This window comes from Trichomycterus rosablanca, chromosome 16 (assembly GCF_030014385.1).
Source record: "Trichomycterus rosablanca isolate fTriRos1 chromosome 16, fTriRos1.hap1, whole genome shotgun sequence".
NCBI classification, from domain to species: domain Eukaryota; kingdom Metazoa; phylum Chordata; class Actinopteri; order Siluriformes; family Trichomycteridae; genus Trichomycterus; species Trichomycterus rosablanca.
The window spans coordinates 8,406,132-8,430,788 of NC_086003.1; the positions used below are offsets into that span (position 1 = coordinate 8,406,132).

A 24,657-nucleotide genomic window follows, 5' to 3' on the forward strand; every position below is an offset into this window, starting at 1 on the left:
ATTAATTCCACTCTACCTAACTTATTAGTAGTGAGTGGTTAAGCAGGAACATGATGCATTACAGTACTGGACGTTGTCTCAAAGCAGCTTTACAGATTTCAGGTCCAAAAACCCCGAATGAGCAAGCCAAGGTCAACATTGAAAAGGAAAAAGGGTATTTTAAGGACCTAGACTCAACAGAGACCCATCCTCAGTGGGTGGCCTAGAGGGTATTTGGATAAATTCGAATTAGATTAAATAAACAGATACTAAAAAGAGAAAAAAATATGGTCTGTTGTAGAATAGTCTGATGATAGATTTCTGGATATTGTGAGTGCGGTCACTGCAGATTCTCATTACATTCAGCAGTCCAGCAGGAACAGCACTCAAACTTATGGGCTTCAGCCTCAGGTGACAGGTGAAGTGAATAACACTGATTATCTCTTCATCACGGCACCTGTTAGTGGTAGTATATATTAGGCAGCAAGTGAACATTTTATCCTGAAAGTTGATGTTAGAAGCAGGAAAAATGGGCAAGCGTAAGGATTTGAGCGAGTTTGACGAGGGCCAAATTGTGATGGCTAGACGACTGGGTCAGAGCATCTCCAAAACTGCAGCTCTTGTGGGGTGTTCCCGGTCTGCAGTGGTCAGTATCTATCAAAAGTGGTCCAAGGAAGGAACAGTGGTAAACCGGCGACAGGGTCATGGGCAGCCAAGGCTCATTGATGCACGTGGGGAGCGAATGCTGTCCCGTGTTGTCCTTACAGGAGTTAAAGGATCTGCTGCTAACATCTTGGTGACAGATACGACAGCACACCTTCAGGGGTTTAGTAGAGTCCATCCTTGACAGGTCAGGCACCGCCAGTTGTGCCTGCTAGATGGCACCCAGCCGAGCGGTAGCAGAGCCGAGATTCGAACCAGGGTGTTCAGAATGTCGGCGCTGGTGTGCTAGTGGAATATCCCTGCAGATTACCTGCTCAACACTAATCCTAGGTGTAAGTGAGGAACAGGGTGAGTGTGATACATCAGCCATAACATTAAAACCACCTCCTTGTTTCTACACTCACTGTCCATTTTATCAGCTCCACTTACCACATAGAAGCACTTTGTAGTTCTACAATTACTGACTGTAGTCTATCTGTTTCTCTACATACTTTTTCAGCCTGCTTTCACCCTGTTCTTCAATGGTCAGGACTCTCCCAGGACCACTACAGAGCAGGTATTATTTAGGTGGTGGATCATTCTCAGCACTGCAGTGACACTGACATGGTGGTGGTGTGTTAGTGTGTGTTGTGCTGTATGAGTGGATCAGACACAGCAGCGCTGCTGGAGTTTTTAAATACCGGGTCCACTCACTGTCCACTCTATTAGACACTCCTACCTAGTTGGTCCACCTTGTAGATGTAAAGTGAGAGACGATCGCTCATCTATTGCTGCTGTTTGAGTTGGTCATCTTCTAGACCTTCATCAGTGGTCACAGGACGCTGCCCACGGGGCGCTGTTGGCTGGGTATTTTTGGTTGGTGGACCAACCAGCAGTGACAGTGAGATGTTTAAAAACTTCTGATCCACTCATACCAGCACAACACACACTAACACACCACCACCATGTCAGTGTCACTGCAGTGCTGAGAATGATCCACCACCCAAATAATACCTGCTCTGTAGTGGTCCTGTGGGGGTCCTGACCATTTAAAAACAGCATGAAAGGGGGCTAACAAAGCATGCAGAGAAACAGATGGACTACAGTCAGTAATTGTAGAACTACAGAGTGATTCTATATGGTAAGTGGAGCTGATGAAATGGACAATGTGTGTAGAACACACTTTAGAACGGACACACTTTAGAACTGACCCTCCTGCCCTTTCAGCCTTTAAGACACCCTTTGGGCTCGGCGTGTCCCATGAATTCAGACTGGGGTCACATGCTGAGAGACGAGGTGACGAGAGAAACTAGAGAGCGGGAAGAAAGATGGAAACACAGAGTCGTCTTTGTTTAGCTGTGCTCGCACACAATATCAAGTGTTAGCACTGACTTCCAGCATTCGGAAGCAACGGTAAACTGTGTCAGGCTTGTTAGTTTACCTCATTTTAGCCTCGTTTTTACATTCTTACCTTTCTCCCTTTTCATCTCTTCTACGCTCTCCCTATCCCGAGCTGTAGTTCGGCAGAGAGGCCGGATGTTTAGAGCATCGTAATGACATTTAATTGCGCCCTAATGACGTTTAATTGCGCGCTTTGATGACCGTCCGCACGTCCGTGTTGCTCGGGCGCTGAGGACAGCCGGCCGTCTCTCATTCGAGCACAGGAGTTCAGCGAGGGAAGAGCAAATGGAGCTGCTCGGGTCGTTCTACCGCAGAAAACTGCGGCGAAAGCAGAAAAGCTCGGAGCTCGGCAGGTCAGACGGGGCGCTCTGCAAACTGCCGGCGGAGACCGGCGTTAACGGGCTCATCTCCAAGGTTCTCAGGTTCACCTCCAGGTAACATTTGCTAGGTATCCGAGCTTCATTAAGCGGGCTGTGAATAGTCGGTAGGCGCTTGTTCCTTTGCTCACAACCAGATGAAGAAAAGCTGTGAATTTGGAAGACATATAGTTATATCAAATGTATTAAACCTAAAACTGGCTTTGCATTCTACTAGTATTTGTTTTATGTTTGTCTTTTGCTTTAATCTCAGTATCTTGCTTGGGTCTAAGCCAAGAGAAGTTTGTCAAGATTTGAATAGTCACTGAATATTGTTTTGTTTCTGTATTGTTAAATATGATCAACAATTCAGCGTTTAGATAAAACTCACAGTGCTTATCTAATTGTTTGTTTTATTAGGATTTTACCGTCATATTTTACACTCTTTGGTTACATTCATGACAGGAACGGTAGTTACTCATTACACAAGATTCATCAGTTCACAAGGTTATATTGAACACACTCATGGACAATTTAGTGTCTCCAATTTACCTCACTTGCACGTCTTTGGACTGTAAGAGGAAACCCACGCAGACACAGGGAGAACATGCAAACTCCACACAGAAAGGACCCGGACCGCCTGTATATATACTGATCAGCTATAATATTAAAACCACCTCCTTGTTTCTACACTCACTGTCCATTTTATCAGCTCCACTTACCATATAGAAGCATTTTGTAGTTCTACAATTACTGACTGTAGTCCATCTGTTTCTCTACATACTTTTTTAGCCTGCTTTCACCCTGTTCTTCAATGGTCAGGACCCCCACAGAGCAGGTATTATTTGGGTGGTGGATCATTCTCAGCCCTGCAGTTACAATGACATGGTGGTGGTGTGTTAGTGTGTGTTGTGCTGGTATGAGTGGATCAGTGGGTGGACAGTGACTTGTGACACTGTTGGCTCACAGTGAAAAGGTCCTGGGTTTCACTCCCAGGTGGAGTGCTCCGGGTCCTTTCTGTGCATGTTTTCTTTGTGTCTGTGTGGGATTTCTCTCACAGTCCAAAGACATAAATACTGACATGGTGGTGGTGTGTTAGTGTGTGTTGTGCTGGTATGAGTGGATCAGACACAACAGCGCTGATGGAGTTTTTAAACACCTCACTGTCACTGCTGGACTGAGAATAGTCCACCAACCAAAAACATCCAGCCAACAGCACCCCATGAGCAGCGTCCTGTGACCACTGCTGAAGGTCTAGAAGATGACCAACTCAAACAGCAGCAATAGATGAGCGATCGTCTCTGACTTTACACCTACAAGGTGGACCAACTAGGTAGCAGTGTCTAATAAAGTGGACAGTGAGTGGACACAGTATTTTAAAAACTCCAGCAGCGCTGCTGTGTCTGATCCACTTATACCAGCACAACACACACTAACACACCACCACCATTCAGTGTCACTGCAGTGCTGAGAATGATCCACCACCCAAATAATACCTGCTCTGTTGTGGTGGTCCCGTGGGGGTCCTGACCATTGAAAAACAGGGTAAAAGCAGGCTAAAAAAGTATGTAGAGAAACAGATGGACTACAGTCAGTAATTGTAGATCTTTAAAGTGCTTTTATATGGTAAGTGGAGCTGATAATTAAAATGGACAGTGAGTGTAGAAACAAGGACGGGGTTTTAATGTTATGGCTGAACGGTGTATATCACAATGTAAACTATAATGAGCGATTGGTCCTGGTAGCTTCTTTGTAAGATGCTCCAGGGGAGGAAGTGTTTACTTAAATTGGCTTTTCTGATCTGGCTGTGATAGAGGACGTGTTCCACATTCCTCTTGTATTTTCCAAACTGGAATTTAGAAGCATCCCTGGTGACTATTTGTGTATGAATTGGTCAATTTAAGTTGACATGTATAAACAGCAGTGCTTAAACCTATCTACATCCCTCATCCCCGGCTTGCCAGTAGAATATGGAATATGACTACAGAGTTCTGCTATCTTTGAGTTGACTTTGGGCTCTGATGTGGGGCAGTTATGCATGCTTGCTGTTAGCTTTCTACTAACATACATACCAACAGCAATCCAGAGGCAGTTTGTAGCTCAGTTTTTATTCATTCTTTTGTGCAGTGTGATTTTACACACATCAGTTCTGTAAGCTTTTTGTGACATCTTGATGCTTTTATATCACAACAGCAGCAACACCAAGGGTCAAATATCTAGTTTTTCCTGAATCTTTCAGTTTTCTACTGTTGTTTACTGTTTTGCACAGACTTTGAAACATCACATGTACAAATAATAACTAAATCACATGTTTACTTGTAGAGGCAATTTATAGCAGTCAGACAACTTTGTGGAAGATTTTGGAAGGTAGGAGGATGCCAGAGTACTTGAAGACAGTTACTGAGGTCGAGAATCAAACCCAGGTCCCGAGGACCCATATTACCATTTATAGCATCCAGCTATTTTATATCAGCTACACCACTACATTAGGAAAAAATTTTTAAAATACTTAATATTATTTATTTATTAATCAACAGCAGCAGCTGTTGCAGTAATAACACCACAATAATAATAATAAATATTATTATTATTATTATTATTATTATTATTACAATTATTAACTGTGATGGACTGATGACCTGTCCTAACTTTTGCCCGCTGAGTTGTACCCACTGCAGTCCTGAGTAGGATAAAACTGTGGTAAAATAGATAATGTATTATTATTATTACAATTATTATTATTATTGCACTGTGATGGACTGGTGACCTGTCCTATCTTTTGCCCGCTGAGTTGTACCCACGGCAGCCCTGAATAGGATAAAACTAGGATAAAATAGACAATGTATTTATTATTATTATTTTATTATTGTTATTATAATTATTACAATTATTATTATATTATTATGTGATTATTAATATTATTAATAATTTCATTATTATAATTATTATTATTATTTTTTTAGAATTATTAGAATTATTATTATTATTATTAATTTTATTATTATTATTTTTATTATTATGCTTATTAGAATTATTATTATTATTGCACTGTGATGGACTGGTGACCTGTCCTAACTTTTGCCCACTGAGTTGTACCCACTGCAGCCTTGAATAGGATAAAACTGGTAAAATAGACAATGTACTGTATTTTTATTATTATTATTATTATTATTACACTGTAATGGACTGGTGACCTGTCCTAACTTTTGCCCACTGAGTTGTACCCACCGCAGCCTTGAATAGGATAAAACTGGTAAAATAGACAATGTACTGTATTTTTATTATTATTATTATTATTATTACACTGTAATGGACTGGTGACCTGTCCAAACTTTTGCCTGCTGAGTTGACCTCTAAAAAGGATAAAACTGTGGTAAAATAGACAATGTATTTTTATTTTAATTATTATTATTATCATCATTATTATTATAACAGTATAAATGATTAAAAATACTTGTTTTATTAGGATTTAATTTTCATTGTTATTCTTTACCTTCACCCATATTTCACATTCCTTTTATCTAGATTTGATTAAAAAAATACATTTAAATAGAAGTTACACAACCATCAACTTTATAATGTTTTAGATTAAAAAGTCTTTTGCCATTTTTAATTGTAATTGTTTACATTATTATTGTTTGTGTATCTATATTATTGTTTGAGCGAATGTGGGTGTGTCTCATTCTGAACATTATTGCAACTGTTCTTATCTCTTTCCCCTCTCTTTAATTCAGGCACAGTGAGCCTGGGTCCCGTCCCCATTCCTGGCATTCTACAAAACTTGGCGAGGACTCTTTGGGCTCCAACAGCATGATGCAAATATCGCAGGGTGCCGTTGGAGCTCGCTGGCACCAGAACTACCATGCCAGGTCAGAGCTGTCACATACTACACCAATACATCACATCTTTTATCACGTATCACTTTACTAATAAAGGTCATTCAATAAAAATGTTCACAAAGACCAAGTTCAAGCCCAACTATGAACAAGTTGTCACTGTTGGGTGGCTGAGCAAACCCTTAATTGCTTACATTTGGTCACAATTGTAGGTTGCTGTGGATAAAAGTGTCTGGTAAATGATCTGAAGCACAGGAACAAATTCACATATCTCTACATAGGTTTAAAAGAACCAAAATTAAGTTTGTGGAGTGGTCTAGTTAAAGTTAATGCTGTAGCATTCCTTCACAGAGATGTAAAGGACTGATCCACAGTTATATATAGTATCCTATATGAAACCGCTCCGTGGTGCAAAAAAGGTTGGGGACCGCTGATCTAAAGAACATTGCCAGGATTCGTCCCTTTCTCTCATATGCTGCTGAGACTATTAACAATGCATTTGTAGCATCTAGAATTGACTACTGCAACACTGTACTTTATGGACTCCCTACTCCCTGCTCCCTGCACCAATACCAAATCCTGGGAGCACATCATCACACCCTGTTATCTTAGTAGTCTGCTTATGTCATATTCTCCAGCTCGGTCTCTTCGCTCTTCCATCTTGCATATGCTCAAAGTTCCTGCCTCTAAACTGTGTACACTTGGTGACTGGGCATTCACCAACTCGTCCCAGAACTGTGCTCCGTGTATAGTGTTTCCATGTCGTCCTATGCAGTCGTCCTATTTCTTGAAATGTTATTGGAATTAAATCCTTTATGTGCATTATGAATCCTGGTTGAATGATGATTGTTTTGACCTTGGATCACCATATAAAAAAGTAATTGGGTCCCTGTTTAAAAATAATAAAATAGCATACACTGATGAGCCATAACATTAAAACCACCTTGTTTCTACACTCACTGTCCATTTTATCAGCTCCACTTACCATATAGAAGCACTTTGAAGTTCTACAATTACTGACTGTATTACATCTGTTTCTCTGCATGCTTTTTTGCCTGCTTTCACCCTGTTCTTCAATGGTCAGGACACCCACATGGCCACCACAGAGCAGGTATCATTTAGGTGGTGGATGATCTCAGCCCAGCAGTTACAATGACATGGTGCTGGTATGAGTGGATCAGACACAGCAGCGCTGCTGTGTCCACTCACTGTCCACTCTATTAGACACTCCTACCTAGTTGGTCCACCTTGTAGATGTAAAGTCAGATGCGATCGATCAATTGCTGCTGAATTTTATTGCTGCTGTTTGAGTTGGTCATCTTCTAGACCTTCATCAGTGCTCACAGGATGCTGCCCATGGGGTGCTGTTGGCTGGATGTTTTTGGTTGGACTATTCTCAGTCCAGCAGTGACAGTGAGGTGTTTAAAAACTCTGTGTCTTATCCACTCATACCAGCAGTGTCACTGCAGTGCTGAGAATCATCCACCATCCAAATAATACCTGCTCTGTAGTGGTCCTGGGAGAGTCCTGACCATTGAAGAACAGCATAAAGGAGGCTAACAAAGCATGCAGAGAAACAGAAGGACTACAGTCAGTAATTGTAGAACTACAAAGTGCTCCTATATAGTAAGTGGAGCTGATAAAATGGACAGTGAGTACAGAAACAAGGAGGTGGTTTTAATGTTATGGCTGATCGGTGTATCTTCAAACAGGGTGATATTATGTCTTCATACGTGTGTAATGTTTATGGCTTAGCATAATATGCCTGGACTGAACAGATGTGACCCTGAACCTTTGTGCTTATTAACATGCAAACAATCATAAAATCTAATTTTAAAATTAAGTTTACAGCCCTTAATAAATATTTGGTATTGATTACACAGCTGTGAAACATGAAGCGCTTCCATCCACTTTCTTTTCTCCACTCATCTCCTTGATATAAGTTTAGACTTAGATTCAGATCAATAGTCTTGATTTGTACATTTTGCAGGACATTCAGTTCGTCTTCTTCTGAAAGCTGAATAAAGGTCGGTATGTGCATCTGTGGGTGGTGGACAGAAATTAAGTGGCAACTGACCTTGTACTAGGTGGGCTAGCTGCCATGCTGGTATTCGGACTTGCAGAATAAGCATGTCATGTTTTCCCTACTATTTCATAGGCATCTTCTTATTCAACACATCCCCCTGCTCTTCCCCAGCCAATTACAATCATCGGATGAAATTATGTATAACACACAGAGGAAAAATAAACATTATGCAAACACCAAAAGCTTTTAGGAATGAGTGTATTTTTTATGTAACTGTCCCTTGTGTATTACACAGCAATGAAACTAGTTTTTCCACTTCTCTTATTTATTGTTTTGGGGAAGCCACTGTTATCCACATCATTCTGTTTTATGTATGAGTATGGATTGTTATACACCGATTAGGCATAACATTATGACCACCTTCCTAATATTGTCTTGGTCCCCTTTTGCTGCAACAAACTGTGATGCACTGTGTATTCTGACACCTTTCTATCAGAACCAGCATTAACTTCTTCAGCAGTTTGAGCTACAGTAGCTCGTCTGTTGGATCGGACCACACGGGCCAGCCTTCACTCCCCACGTGCATCAATGAGGCTTTGCCGCCCATAACCCAGTCGCTGGTTTACCACTGTTCCTTTCTTGGACCACTTTTGACAGATACTGACCACTGCAGACCGGGGAACACCCCACAACTTAAATGAATAAAGTTTAAAAAAGTGCAGAAACTTTTTGAAGAACCCTCGTAGTAGCAGGAGAGGCAATCTATTCAGGCTCAGAAAGTTGTCTTTCATCCATGACCTCACCCTAGCTAAACACAGTCCATCAAAACAGAGGGTGGTAACTCGGTGTTGCCACCGGTCGGCTGGGCGCCATCTAGCGGGTATAATTGACAGTGCCTGCAGCAGATACTAATTGGCCACAGAGTCTGCAGGGTGGGGGCCGGACTATGTGTGGGTGGGTGTTCATATACTGTGTAAGGACCCTGATTGGCGGAAGAGACGCCTGTGCAGAATGCAGGGGCGAGAAGAGCATGTGTCGGAACAGGCGTGTACAGCGACGTGCTCTCTTCGGATGCAATCTGGTATCTCTGGTAGCAGCGGAAGACAAAATTGAGTGCGCTAAATCGGGAGGAAAATGGGGAGAAAATGCATTTTTTTTAAAACAGAGAAGAAGATAGAAGATATCCTTTATTTGCCACCTTACGGCGCCCCTGGAGCAGACAGGGTTAAGGGCCTTGCTCAGGGACCCAACAGTGGCTGCATAGCAGAGCCTGGATTTGAACCGCCAATCTTCCAGTTGACAGACCAAAGCTCTACCCACTAGGCTACCACTGTCCCAGAGGGTGGTAAGGCGCTCAGGTGGCGCAGTGGTAAAATACTCTAGGACACCAGAGCTGGGATTTCGAATACATCGATTCGATCCCAGCTCTGCCATCCGGCTGGGTTGGGCGCCAACCTAAACAACGATTGACTGTTGTTCACAGGGTGGGAAAAGCCTGTGGGGCCAGTGATAGCTCAGTGGTTAAGGTACTGGACTAGTAAACAGAAGGTTGCCGGTTCAAGCCCCGCCACCACCAAGTTGCCACTGTTGGGTCCCTGAGCAAGGCCCTTAACCCTCAATTGCTCATCGTGTTCTGCTCATTGTGTAAGTCGCTTTGGATAAAAGCGTCTGCTAAATGCTGAAAATGTAAATGTAAAAGCCGAACCAGGTTCCTCATGACTGGTGCAAGTGCGACCTCTGCTGGCTGATTGATGGATAATGCGATCAGAGTGTGGCTCTCCGTACACAAGGCTGATCTGCATATGAACTCAAGTCGTTGCGAGGCTCCTCAGTCAGCAGTGGAGGGTTGTATAAGTAGAGGTGAAGCATAACACAATCAGGGTAATTGGATACGACTAGATTAGGGGAGAAAATTGGGGGTGGTAAATCTTCTTGTCATGTTAAATCATTCCATGTAAAAAATGTGGAGCAACATCTCATGCTTTGTACTATTTCCACGACGCTTGCTTAGAATGCCCTATTTGTAACTGTTTATTCCAGTGCTTCCACTACAGACCTGTCGGGCTACGACGGAGGCTTCCTGAGAACAAGTCCGGACCAGTACAGTTCACGGGGCAGCATGGAGAGCATCGATCATCCGCATCCGGGTTACAGTTCCTGCAACCAGCTTTCAGTCTCCAAATCTTCTAACAGCATCGACCACTTGCACAGCAAGCGTGATTCCGCGTACAGTTCTTTCTCCACCAGCTCGAGTATCCCAGAATACCTCACAGCTGCACCATCATTTAGCAAGGAGCGCTCATACTCTATGGACAGTGTTCCTCAACACAGAACGGCGGAGGGCATGCATCAGGCAGATATCCGCTACGTTCAGACCGTCTACGACTCCCAACAGGGTGTATCCAAAGAGCAGGAAGTGCCTTCTGCAGTGCCGCTAATGAGCGGTGAGAACAAAGCACCGTTTAAAAGTGGGAGCATACCCGGCAGGGTCGGTCACCACTCCATTAACAGTAATAGCACCGGTACCGGTTCTGGCCCAGTCACAATTCACCGGCACAGTGTGGGACCAGTGTGGGGACAACCACATAACCACAACTCGTATGAAAATCTTAAAGGAGCACCATCACCTCCTGTCCGGAGCGACAGCTTTGCCGCAATCCGGAACCACGAACGACCCAATTCATGGTCAAGCCTTGAACAGGCTCGGTCTTTCCGGGCCCTGCACAAGGGTTCCTGGCATAACTCTAGTGGCTCGGTGGCATCAGGAAAGTCATCTTTTGCAATCGAGGGTCAGCTTCACACCGTTATTGAGAAAAGTCCTGAGAGTAGCCCGACAATTAAACCGAAACAAAGCCTACCAGCATCGTCACAGCCTGGAAGTGTCATGCTGCCCACTGGCATCTACGCCGTTCCACTCCCGGAAGCTCATTTTGCACAGATGCCTACGACTAACCCCTCCAGTAGTGTGTATCCGGCACTTGCCAAGGAGAGCGAAAGCATTCCCCAAAGGGATCACTGTGTGGGATTAGATTCTGGCGTAAGACAGACGGTGGAAAATGGATACCAAAGTACCGCAGCCTACTCAGCCCAGCCTCATATAGCTTCACCGGTGCAAGATGACCACCAAGCCAAATCATATTTATACAGATCTCATTTTCAGACAGATGGGTGCAATCATCCAGGTCAATCCATAGGGCAGGAGAGGAAGGACCCATACACCCCTGTTCATCCTAGGCGAGAGAAGCCCAAATACACACATATCACGGATCAAATGGAAACTTCTAGACAACCGAGGGAGAAAGAATCCACCAGGTATAATGACCAGATTGCACAATATCAAGGAAGCACCCAAAGTATCAACCCATCATCAAGATGCCACAGTGACTCCAGCACCTATCAACTGAAGGACCAAGATCTGGATCATCCCCTGACCCGACTTGAAAATGCACTAGCAAAGGTTCAGAGATGCACTGACCCACCGAGCACTGCAAGCCACCAGAGAGAACATACCATGTCAGTAATGGAGAAAGTCAGTCACTTTGAGAGGAATCAGTCCAAACCGAGTAGTTACGGTTACAGTTCTAGTCAAACTACTCGCACTACAGGCAAAACATCATCCCACGGGAGGAGTTGGAGTCACAGCTATGATGAACACACAGAAGCGCCACAGGACGTGCATCTAAGCTACCAACCTCAGCACAGGAAATCGAACGACCTGCACAGAAGCAAGAGCTTTTTTCAGCTAAGTGAGGAAAATGGTAGAGACATTCACCGAAGCAAGAGCACTATACAACTTGGTGAGGAAAACAGCAATGACGTCCAAGTAAAAGAAGACCTTAAGGACATCTTTGGCATAAGAGATACCACGTTTAACCAAGCATACAGAAATAGCATCAAAGATGCCCAGTCCAAAGTTCTAAGATCCACTTCATTTCGAAGGCGCGACTTGAGCAGTAACCCTCCCGCTGTGCCTGAGAAACACATGATTCTTGAAAGGAAGGGACCCAAGACAGGCCCTAAACCCACGTCTCCACACACTCCTAAAGAGCGACACGTTGTCCCGGTTGAAGTTTCAGCTGGGAGCATTTCCCCAGAGCTTCCTAAAGCTCCTTCAGTTGTGCGGATATGTGGGCGTAAGCGATTTACCATGGAACAAAAGAAACGATCGTACTCCGAACCTGAGAACATGCATGAAGTTGGAGTCTCTGATCAAGAGTCCGGGTTATTTCAGGGTAAGGCGTCACAGCAGTTTCCTGAGACGAGTGTTGCAGATCGGCGCAGAATGTTTGAGCTGGTCGCTAGTCGGAATGCAGGTCCTAAACTTTCCACCTCGCGGCCTGAATTAAAGCAGATGCAGCAGGACGCTCTGGCCGATTATGTCGAGCGCAAGACGGGCCGACGGATGGACGGACGCCAACATCGTCCCCGCAGTGCCTACATGCACGCAACTACCTCTTCTAAGGACTCTCAGAGCCTTACCTCCACCCTCAGCCTGTGCTCCCTTCAAGAGCCTGTCCGAGAAGACGTCTCTGGAGTTAACCTTACATCCTCCGTTCTTACAGCCAACTCACAGCGACCCTGGCACCCCAGCAGGGGCACCCACACTCGGACACAATCCGAAAAATACCACTCTTCCTACAGACAACAGGATCAAACTGCGAAACCACAGAAACCCAAAAGAATGTCCGAAAGACACGTCCCAGAGCGTGTTCCAGATTCAGCCTCGGATCAGTCTTCAGCTTCGAGCAGCTCCGTCTTTGGTCAGCGCATGGATGGAGATTTTAAAAGAGCTGGTCCAGCCAGGAACTCGGGGAAGTCGGCTTCTGCAGAGGATCTTTTAGATCACACCGAAGAGCGTCCTGTTTCTCAGCACTTCAGATCCAGGTCCTCTCCAGTTGTGGATAATAAAAATCAGGTAATATGCTTTTTTTAATGTATTAACACTGAGAATTAAGCAGTAACTGAATTAAATAATTCAAAATAGACCAAAATATTGATTTAAAAGACAGAATGTCACTTATTTGACCTGCAAATTTGTGTCTGCGACCAAAAGCACAACCAATCATGCAGTTTTACCAAACACGACTAAAAATGATGTTGCAAAATGTAGTGACATGGTTCAAAATTAGTCATAAGGTTGAATTATATTAATTTAAATGCCTTTAGTGGCCGAGTGATATATTATTTAAAAAGGGCAAGTTAGCATAGCCTGCTAACAGTGACCTGGACAGCTGTGACAGTCAATTGTGTGATATTAAACAGCATTTATGAAGCCTGCACATTCAGAATCATGGTTAATGTGTACAGTGAACCACAATAATAGACCATTTTCAGGTGAACTCCACTGTTTGTTGTGACCAGGCCCTTTTGCACATGCACTTGCCTTACAGAGTGGTTCTTTTTCTAGTGTGCCCAAGAAAGTGCCCAACAAAGGTTTGCCAGGTGCATAATTGTTACAAAAACAGCAAAACCTCTTTGTATAACATTTTGAATGTTTATGGATGTATTTATAATGTGAACTTTTCTAGTAGTAATTCTGTTTTGTAACAATATCTACACTAACAAAAAAACTGATATGGTAAAGTCATTATTTATAGGGTTATATACTTATATACACCGATTAGGCATAACATTATGACCACCTCCTTGTTTCCACACTCAGTGTTCAATTTATCAGCTCCACTTACCATATACAGTGGGGCCAAAAAGTATTTAGTCAGCCACTGATTGTGCAAGTTCTCCTACTTAAAAAGATGAGAGAGGTCTGTAATTTTCATCATAGGTACACTTCAACTATGAGAGACAAAATGAGAAAAAAAAATCCAGGAAATCACATTGTAGGATTTTTAAAGAATTTATTTGTAAATTATGGTGGAAAATAAGTATTTGGTCAATAACAAAAGTTCAACTCAATACTTTGTAACATAACCTTTGTTGGCAATGACAGAGGTGAAACGTTTCCTGTAAGTCTTCACCAGGTTTGCACTCACTGTAGCTGGTATTTTGGCCCATTCCTCCATGCAGATCTCCTCTAGAGCAGTGATGTTTTGGGGCTGTCGCTGGGCAACACAGACTCCACAAATTTTCTATGGGGTTGAGGTCTGGAGACTGGCTAGGCCACTCCAGGACCTTAAAATGCTTTTTACAGAGCCACTCCTTCTTTGCCCGAGCGGTGTGTTTGGGATCATTGTCATGCTGGAAGACCCAGCCACGTTCCATCTTCAATGCTCTCACTGATGGAAGGAGGTTTTGGCTTAAAATCTCACGATACATGGCCCCGTTCATTCTTCCCTTAACACGGATCAGTCGTCCTGTCCCCTTTGCAGAAAAACAGCCCCAAAGCATGATGTTTCCACCCCCCATGCTTCACAGTAGGTATGGTGTTCTTGGGTTTTTCTTCTTCCTCCAAACACGACAAGTTGAGTTTTTACCAAAAAGTTCCATTTTGGTTTCATCTGACCACATGATATTCTCCCAATCCTCTTCTGGATCATCCATATGCTTCACAAACTTCAGACGGGCCTGGACATGTACTGGCTTAAGCAGGGGGACACGCCTGGCACTGCAGGATTTGAGTGTGTTACTGATGGTAGCCTTTGTTACTTTGGTCCCAGCTCTCTGCAGGTCATTCATCAGGTCCCTCCGTGTAGTTCTGGGATTTTTGCTCACCGTTCTCATGATCATTTTGACCCCACAGGATGAGATCTTGATTTTTATATGTGATTTCCTGGATTTTTTTTTCTCATTTTGTCTCTCATAGTTGAAGTGTACCTATGATGAAAATTACAGACCTCTCTCATCTTTCTAAGTAGGAGAACTTGCACAATCAGTGGCTGACTAAATACTTTTTGACCCCACTGTAGAAGCACTTTGTAGTTCTACGTACAATTACTGACTGTAGTCCATCTGTTTCTCTACATACTTTTTTAGTCTGCTTTTATGCTGTTCCAGAGGTATTATTTGGGTGGTGGATCATTCTCAGCACTGCAATGACACTGACATGGTGGTGGTGTGTTAGTGTGTGTTGTGCTGGTATGAGTGGATCAGACACAGCAGCGCTGCTGGAGTTTTTAATCACCTCACTGTCACTGCTGGACTGAGAATAGTCCACCAACCAAAAATATCCAGCCAACAGCGCCCCGTGGGCAGCGTCCTGTGACCACTGATGAAGGTCTAGAAGATGACCAACTTATACAGCAGCAATAGATGAGCGATCGTCTCTGACTTTACATCTACAAGGTGGACCAACTACACACCTCCACCATGTCAGTGTCACTGAAGTGCTGAGAATGATCCACCACCCAAATAATACCTACTCTGTAGTGGTCCTGTGGGGGTCCTGACCATTGAAGGACAGCATGAAAGGCGGGGGCCTGCAAAGAAACAGATAGACTACCGTCAGTAATTGTAGAACTACAAAGTGCTTCTATATGGTAAGTGGAGCTGATAAAATGGACAGTGAGTGTAGAAACAAGGAGGTGGTTTTAATGTTATGGCTGATCAGTGTACATGGCTATTTTACATTGATTAGTCCAATATTTATTCAGCTACAATTGCTTCACACCATGACCAATAGTGTGTGGACGCCTCACTATGAGGCATTAATCAAACCATCAAACCAAGTTAGAAAAATAGAATTAATTTTATAGTATTGATTTAATACACCAGTTATACAATAACTGAATGACTAGCAGTACATTTCTGGGACATTTCTGGGTTAGTTTATTAATACTGAACAAAATACTTCTGTTTAACTATAGTCACAGTGTTCCGTTATAGGGTGGTTAGAGGGGCATCATCCCGTTTAGCATTTTTCTCCTAATTAAGGACGATCTAGAACAGATAAGTGGAATATTGTGCACTCAAGGAAGTTTTCAAATGGCTTAACTTCCTGCATGGTGCCGCTAAGACTCCGCCGGTAGATGTGCAAACGATAAGGCGCTGCCTCCGGGACCATGAGGAGTATAGTCATGGGAGATAATAGATGAACTGCCGTGGTTTCAGCTAGAAAACATTTCAGATGATTAAGGAGCGCCACTTATCTTCCAGCATAATTACCCTGCACATAAACACTGGAGTTTTTCACATAGCAGTGAGTTACTGCAGGGACAGCAAGTGTTGTAGAGTAAAACAGTGTGTACAGTGTGTATTAGCTGGCTCCATAAATTGTCAACAGCTTTAGAGTAGCTGCTTTAAAACCAGTTTTGTTCTTTGGTGATCTGTAGGGGCTGGAATAAATAAAAATATGATTATCACAATACATAAGTCAGCAATTCCTACATTATATCAATCTTAATTACTTTATACCTTTAAAATACACCGATCAGCCATAACATTAAAACCACCTCCTTGTTTCTACACTCACTGTCCATTTTATCAGCTCCACTTACCATATAGAAGCACTTTGTAGTTCTACAATTACTGACTGTAGAACTTTCATTCTGTTCTTTAATGGTCAGGACCACCACAGAGTAGGTATTATTTAGGTGGTGGATCATTCTCAGCACTGCAGTGACACTGACATGGTGGTGGTGTGTTAGTGTGTTTTGTGCTGGTATGAGTGGATAAGACACAGCAATGCTGATGGAGTTTTTAAACACCTCACGGTCACTGCTGGACTGAGAATAGTCCACCAACCAAAAATATCCAGCCAACAGCGCCCCGTGGGCAGCATCCTGTGACCACTGATATAGGTCTAGAAGATGACCAACTCAAACAGCAGCAATAGATGAGCGATCGTCTCTGACTTTACATCTACAAGGTGGACCAACTAGGTAGGAGTGTCTAATAGAGTGGACAGTGAGAGGACACGGTATTTTAAAACTCCAGCAGCATTGCTGTGTCTTATCCACTCATACCAGCACAACACACACTAACACACCACCACCATGTCATTGTCAGTGCAGTGCTGAGAATCATCCACCACCTAAATAATACCTGCTCTGTGGTGGTCCTGATAATTGAAGAACAGCATGAGAGCAGGCTACAAGGGTATGTAGAGAAACAGATGGACTACAGTCAGTAATTGTAGAACTACAAAGTGCTTCTACATGGTAAGTTGAGCGGACTAAATGGAGTGTAAAAACAAGGGGGTGGTTCAAATGTTATGCCTGATCAGTGTATGCTATAATTGTCTTTTTTATCTGTTACCAGTTACAACCAATCTGCTACCCATTTACCTGTTTAATGGGCAGGAAATAAATGATTGTTGTACTGTTCTGATAAACCATACATGCACTGACCTTCAAGCAGCTCTCTAAAGCACTAATCATAAAGCATAAACTTCAAATAAATAGTTGTTCAACTGACAATGCCCATATCTACAGTTAGGGAAATAATTAACAACCCCAATCAAACCCACGTTTGTTTTGCCCCCACGCACACAGGTTGATAAGAGAGGCCAACAATTGCATCTTGGGGTCAGTAAGTCTCTACTATAAGAACAGATTATCTAACCACCATGCCAACAGAGTATTTGTAAGATCTGACAACAAGTGTAGGCAACTGTAGTTGGCTTAACACTACAGTGACTTGAAATAGGATAAAATGAGAGAATGAGGAAAAACAAGAGCCGATAAACCTCAACCCAACTAAACACCTTGGGATTAATTACGTCTTGTTTGTTTGTTAGGATTTTAACGTCATGTTTTACACTTTGGTTACATTCATTACAGGAACGGTAGTTACTCATTACACAAGCACACTTGCACATCTTTGGACTGTGGGAGGACCCGGAGCACCCGGAGTAAACCCACGCAGACACGGGGAGAACATGCAAACTCCACACAGAAAGGACCCGGACCGCCCCCTCATGGGGATCGAACCCAGGACCTTCTTGCTGTGAGGCAACAGTGCTACCCACTTAGCCACCGTGCCGCCAGATTAGAACGCCAATTGAGAGCCAGACCTTCAGAATAGAATGTCCAACAAGCTCATAGTCAGGTGTCCACATACTTTTGGCCTTATAATGAATTGTTTTATAAACTGCTCCCATTACCCAAGAGCCAGAATGCTTCTGGCTTGATGTAATTATAGAATAATTATTAACTTCCTCTGGTCCGGTCTGATTCACTTCCCTGTTGCTGTAACTGCTCAATGATGTTTGCTGGGTTTTTTTGTTTTGTTTTTTAACTTATAGGACTTCCTAGCTGGAGACCTCAAATCATCTAGGACTGTCTTTACAGAAAACAGGTGTGTATATGTAGATATATACATATGTGTGTGTGTTTTTCTATATATATGCATATGTGTGAGTGTTTCTGTCTTTGTAGTCACGGCCCTTCAGTCACACTAGAGCTGTTACACCCAAAAACACAGAATCTCTAAACACTGGGTTATGTTTTTCCCTGTGTTTATTTCCTTTTTGTTTTATCTATAATTAGTGTTTATCAGTAATGAAAACAGAAAACTCTGAGAATGGGAACACATAACATTAACGCAGCTCAGCTCAGTTTTTATTTTTTTTAATTATCTATTTTTTCCTACTTTTTTCCCCCAAGTTTTATCCCTATTCTAGTTATGTCCAATTACCCTGAACGCGTCCTCTATACTGGTTCGACCCTTCACTGACTGAGGACGCCACTCAACTGACTTGCGCCCCCTACGGCACGCAATCAGTACAGCCTGCATTTTTCACCTGCACGAGCCGAGTCACACCCCCCTCAATGTTATTCCTCAGCCCTGTGCAGACGCCGTCAGTCAACCAGCAGGGGCCACAGTTGTACCAGTTATGAGGTCCTATGCTCCGACTCCACCCCTAAGCCCCTGAACAACAGCCAAACGTTGTTCATACTGCCGCCCAACCCAGTCGGAAAGGCAGAGCTGAGTTTCGATACGATGTATCTAAAAACCCAACTCTGGTGAGCTAGCGTACTTTACCGCTGCGCCACCTGAGCGGCTTAAAAGTCGTTGAGTTTTAAGGTATTTTTTCCCATAAGGATGTATGGAAAACCTGTTAATGCATTATATGGTCCTATGGAACTGCAAATATTTGTGAAATACTGATGTTTTTGACACTTAATCACTAAAAATAACAAGTATAATATAAAAACACTAAAATACAATTAAAAACAGTTAAAAATCAATCAAAAATACTCTATTGTTTTTTATGCTTCTTAAATAGTGGAGAGAACAAGCAGTAATAATTAAGAAAGGTTTGGTGTTTCTATGTCGTTCTTTTAATACATTAAGTTACTTTTTTTTTAACGATAAGCATTTTAGACTCTCGGAAAAACTGATACTTACAATTTCTCAGAACCCTGAGCTGTAACACAAGTTTTAAAGTGAAACAGGAGAAAAATCCAGCTAAACACAGATACATGTGGAGCTTTCAGAGTAAATGTGACAGTTTTTCCACACAAATGCAGATTCGTCTCATGTTCACATTACGTTTTACTGCACCGCTCAAGCAGAGTGCTGAGCAAAGCAGCAGTCACACACACGTTGAGTTTAAAGAAAACGTTAAATTTAAGGGTACAAATTTCTCAATGAAAGGTGTTGAGTTTCAAAGATTTTGAGTGTAGGGGACGTTGAGTTACAAGGTACCACTGTATCAGCCATAACATTAAAACCACCTCCTTGTTTCTACACTCACTGCCTATTTTATCAGCTCCACTTACCATATAGAAGCACTTTGTAGTTCTACAATTACTGACTGTAGTCCATCTATTTCTCTACTTATTTTTTTTTGCCTGCTTTCACCCTGTTCTTCAATGGTCAGGACCCCCACAGGACCACCACAGAGTAGGTATTATTTAGGTGGTGGATGATTCTCAGCACTGCAGTGGCACTGACATGGTGGTGGTGTGTTAGTGTGTGTTGTGCTGGTATGAGTGGATCAGACACAGCAGCGCTGCTGGAGTTTTTAAATACCGTGTCCACTCTATTAGACACTCCTACCTAGTTGGTCCACCTTGTAGATTTAAAGTCAGAGACGATTGCTGCTGTTTGAGTTGGTCATCGTTAAGATCTTCATCAGTGGTCACAGGACGCTGTGTCTGATCCACTCATACCAGCACAACACACACTAACACACCACCACCATGTCAGTGTCACTGCAGTGCTGAGAATGATGCACCACCCAAATAATACCTGCTCTGTGGTGGTCCTGTGGGCGTCCTGACCATTGAAGAACAGCATGAAAGGGGGCTAACAGAGCATGCAGAGAAACAGATGGACTACAGTCAGTAATTGCAGAACTACAAAGTGCTTCTATATGGTAAGTGGAGCTGATAAAATGGACAGTGAGATTGGTGTATATCCGGTCATCTAGATGATGCATTGCTCTGAAAAAGCATATTTACCAAGTATCTGGAATGAAAAATAAAAATAGCTGGAAAAAGGTCAGCACATCAGATTTGCTCTTTATAAAGCAGTGCTAAAGTTGTGTGGATTTCAGAGAACAAATAGTGCCTTCTATGGCAATAGCAAATATCATGCCTGACATCGTTTTCCTTTAATGGATAGCTTTTAGCAGAAAGTTCTAGTGTTGTAATAAAAAACCCTCAGTTGCTATGATATATAAAACTATTTGATTTGGAATTTGGAAAGCATTCTGACAGTGTTCTTTTCATGTCTGTGTTTATTAGAGCATTAGGGAGTGTAGCAGCTGCACAAAGATCATCAGGTCAAGTCTGTGTGGAGCAAAACCTCAGCCCAAATCAGTCCAACCCACCTGTGATACGGAGGGACAGGCAGCGCCACTCGGACCGTCCTCGAGCCCACAGCGCCTCGGGACTGGCAGCTTCTGTCGGATTGCCGTGCCCTTTGTCCCCTCAGCAGTGGCCTGGTGCCAGCGAAACTCAATGCCAACCCAACTTAGATACCATCACGTTCCCAGGCACCGTCCAGGCATCTGAATCAGATCAGCAACATTCAGACAATGCTAACGGTCCCAAAGATGCTGTGCAAGACTTTAATCCCTCACCTTTACCTATAGAGGTCACAGGGTCGCACGCCACCAGAAGTACCTCCTCTCCAACTAAAGCTCTTCCTTCTCTACGGGTCTCGGAATCCAGCGTCCACTTTCCCCTGTCCCCAGGTGCTTCACTGGAGGATGATGAGGTGTTTCTAGTTCTGCCATCTTCACCATCAATCCCATCAATCACAGAAGCAAACTTCACGAAGGATCCCCCTGTTCCTGATTCACCAGTCCAACTTCAAGCAAAGGAAGAGTCACAAAGGCTGAACAGGTACACAAAAGTACACAAAATGTAACCTCTGGATGTCTGATTCTAAATTTACAGTGGATAACTTGGCAACTTGAGGTGGCACATTGGCTCGGTAGCACGGTCACCTCACAGCAAGAAGGTCCTGGGTTTGATTCCCAGGTGGAGTGGTTAAAAAACTGGCCTTGTAATTGGAAAGTCACTGGATCAAGCCCTGCCATCACCAAGTTGCCATTGTTGGACCACTGAGCAAGACCCTCATTCCTCACACAATTCCTGTGATGTATTTATACATTTGGCTACTATTAATTAAATGTAATAAATTACTAACAGGGTGGCTCAGTGGGTAGCACTGTCGCCTCACAGCAAGAAGGTCCTGGGTTCGATTCCCAGGTGAAGCGATCCAGGTCCTTTCTGTGTGGAGTTTGCATGCTTGGGTCTTCCTCTGGGTGTATGTGTGTTTGCCTCGTGATGGACTATGAGCTATGGGTCCTGTGTCACCCAGAAACACTTGGTACAAGGCAATAAAAGTGATAGATCAGTGGGTAGAGCTTTGGGTTATCTATCGAAAGATTGTGAGTTCAAATCCCAGCTCTGCTAAGCAGTTACTATTGGGTTCTTGAGCAAGGGCCTTAACACTCTTGGTCTCGGGGATCACCAAAAAATGGCAACATGTACATGTGTAAGACAAATAAGTGTTTATTTCTATTCTATAATACTCTAACACTCAGGACAGGGCACCAGTTTATTCCAGGGTGGCCCACACATACTTAATCACTACAGTCTAGGTGTAATTTAGTGTAGCCAACTCGCCTTGTTCAGTCTGTGCATTACAGACTGAAAGTGATGGTTAATTTTAGGAAAGAAGAGGAAACATTCTAAACAGTTAATTATTATACAAAGATTATTTTATGATTGACATGTTTTATTACAAATAGACAGAACCGTATGTATCTCATGACCTTGCATCTATTACAGGGTTTATGAGGCATCTGCGAAAACTACACACAAAGCCGAACAGTTGATCCACCTATCCCTACCTGAGAACTCCGACCCTGATTCAACCCATGACACAGAGGGTGTGTTCTCTGGAGTTGAGTGGGAGGAAGCTTCAAAAAGCCTGGACCTCGGGTCATCGCTGCTAGCAAGAAGAGAGCGCACAGAGGCAGAAATACGGGTGGAGCTTCTGGCACAGGATCTGGTGAGCCGAGATGAAGCTCTAGTGCCTCTTCTGGAGGTCTGGAGCAGCACGGGCACACTAGACCTGATGGAGGACATCTTCCCCTCCCATGCTTCACCTCCGTGGGACCAAAGGAAAAGCACCAGCCATATAAGTAACAGGTAAGGGCCAAGAAAAGAGATGGTCATGATGATCATGGCATGTAAAACTGCATATAGACTGCAGATTAAAGGAGTCCCTTTAGCTTTCCGCTGTAAATACACTTATACGGATCAAAGTAAAAATCTTAAAATCCTTCCTCCAAACATAAATTTGTTCTGGAACCAGACTTTTTACCTCACAAATACTAAAAAAGAAATTACTAAGCAACTGTACTGGCCATTCATCACTTCAGCACTTATCTTGTACCTAAAGAACGCTGTACAAATAAAAATCACAATTTAGAGAGATGGATGGATGGACGGATGGATAGATAGAAGGACAGACAGACTGAGACAGATGGATGGATGGATGGATGGACAGATAGCTAGACAGATAGATAGGTTTGGATGGATGGATGGATGGATGGATGGATGGATGGATGGATGGATGGATGGATGGATAGATAGATAGATAGATAGGTTTGGATGGATGGATGGTAGATGCATGGATGGATAGATAGACGGACGGATGGATGGATAGATGGGTAGATAGAGATAGATAGATGCATGCATGGATAGATAAGACGGACAGATGGATAGATGGGTAGATAGAGATAGATGGATGGATGGACAGACGGACGTTTCCTAGTGGAACACAAATAAAAACAACAAACAGAGAGAGACAGAGCGCTGTAACAGGGAGCCACTCAGGTAGCACTGAAAGTTTTTTGCTTCATCTTCATACAACCTTCTAACAGGGTTTTAACTAAATGATGTTCTGAAAGTGTATAATCACAGTCTGCTCACACAGCTGAGTCCCTAGCTGTCTTCAAACTAAACTAACTAAAACGGAATGCACATGTACCCCCCAAAAAAAGTCTGGTTGTATTAAAGTACTGTTTACTGAGGAAACACTTAAAAACTTTAAGCCACTCTGGATTAGAACATCTGCTGAATGCACATTTAAACACAATAGATTTTACCGAATTTTAGTTTTGTAAAGTTCTTATATGTTCATATGCTGTGTTACTTTGGATACTTGGAACATTTTGTCTCAAAATATGACTGGGAGAATGTTATAATTACACATTCCCACCCAGTGAACCTGCATTATCAACACAATACTGACATCTAGTGGTTAAAGACCGAGTGGGACTAAAGGGGTGTATTCAACTAACGTTAACGTCTTTACGTTATATTTAGAATTAGAAATATGGTTAGAAAACCAACACATTGGAGCTATGCATGTGTAACAGTAGTAGCTTTCATTTATTGCATATTTATATATTATCATGTCTAGCTGTACTTGCTCTGAGTTGAGAGCAGTAGGAGGATAAGTACTAGTCAGATGATAGAGGTATACAACAGTACAAGAGTTGTAACATGTCTATTGTATTAGATAGATTAAACTTTGTAGTTCAGTGTTGATGTGTTCATTAATAGCATAGTGTTCATAAGTGTTTAGTTACTTCTGCTGTTTGTTCAGTGGAATCTTGTTTCCCACCAAGTTTTGTTTTTGCTCTCCTCCCCTTTCTCTCTATAACTGCATCAGCATTGTTTTATGCCGTCAACTTGATGTATCATGTATTAACATTATTTTGTGCTGTTTTCTTTATCTGTTTGTTTGGATACAGTGATCATGTGGTGGAAGGTGCTGTAAAACCTGTTCATGGAAGGATTGAGACTGATCTGGATAAGGAAGAGCGTGATATAAACCAGAAGAAGGTCAGATTTCTACTCACTAGATTTTTAGAAACAAACACAGTACCCCAAGTGTTTATGTAAACTTGTAACACATGTAAGTGTTAGCTTAGTGGTTAAAGCAGTACAAAATTTTAAATGCTCATTGTTGGCATTATGCAACCAAAAATTCTTTCAGTAAACTCATAATGTTGTTTTCCAGAAGTGTTGTCTTATCATGAGTCATTAAA

The 24,657-nt window shown here is 42.7% G+C and overlaps 1 protein-coding gene across 1 annotated transcript in view; it reads left to right on the forward strand.

Moving 5' to 3' along the window:
• Positions 1–24,657, forward strand: part of shroom3 (shroom family member 3) — a 133,469-nt gene that overhangs the window by 100,478 nt on the left and 8,334 nt on the right. The window contains exons 4-9 of the mRNA XM_063011244.1: positions 6,113–6,247; positions 10,281–13,155; positions 18,379–18,431; positions 20,828–21,430; positions 22,385–22,747; positions 24,361–24,451. Of these exons, the coding sequence (XP_062867314.1) occupies positions 6,113–6,247; positions 10,281–13,155; positions 18,379–18,431; positions 20,828–21,430; positions 22,385–22,747; positions 24,361–24,451 (4,120 nt within the window). The remainder of the gene's footprint in view (positions 1–6,112; positions 6,248–10,280; positions 13,156–18,378; positions 18,432–20,827; positions 21,431–22,384; positions 22,748–24,360; positions 24,452–24,657) is intronic.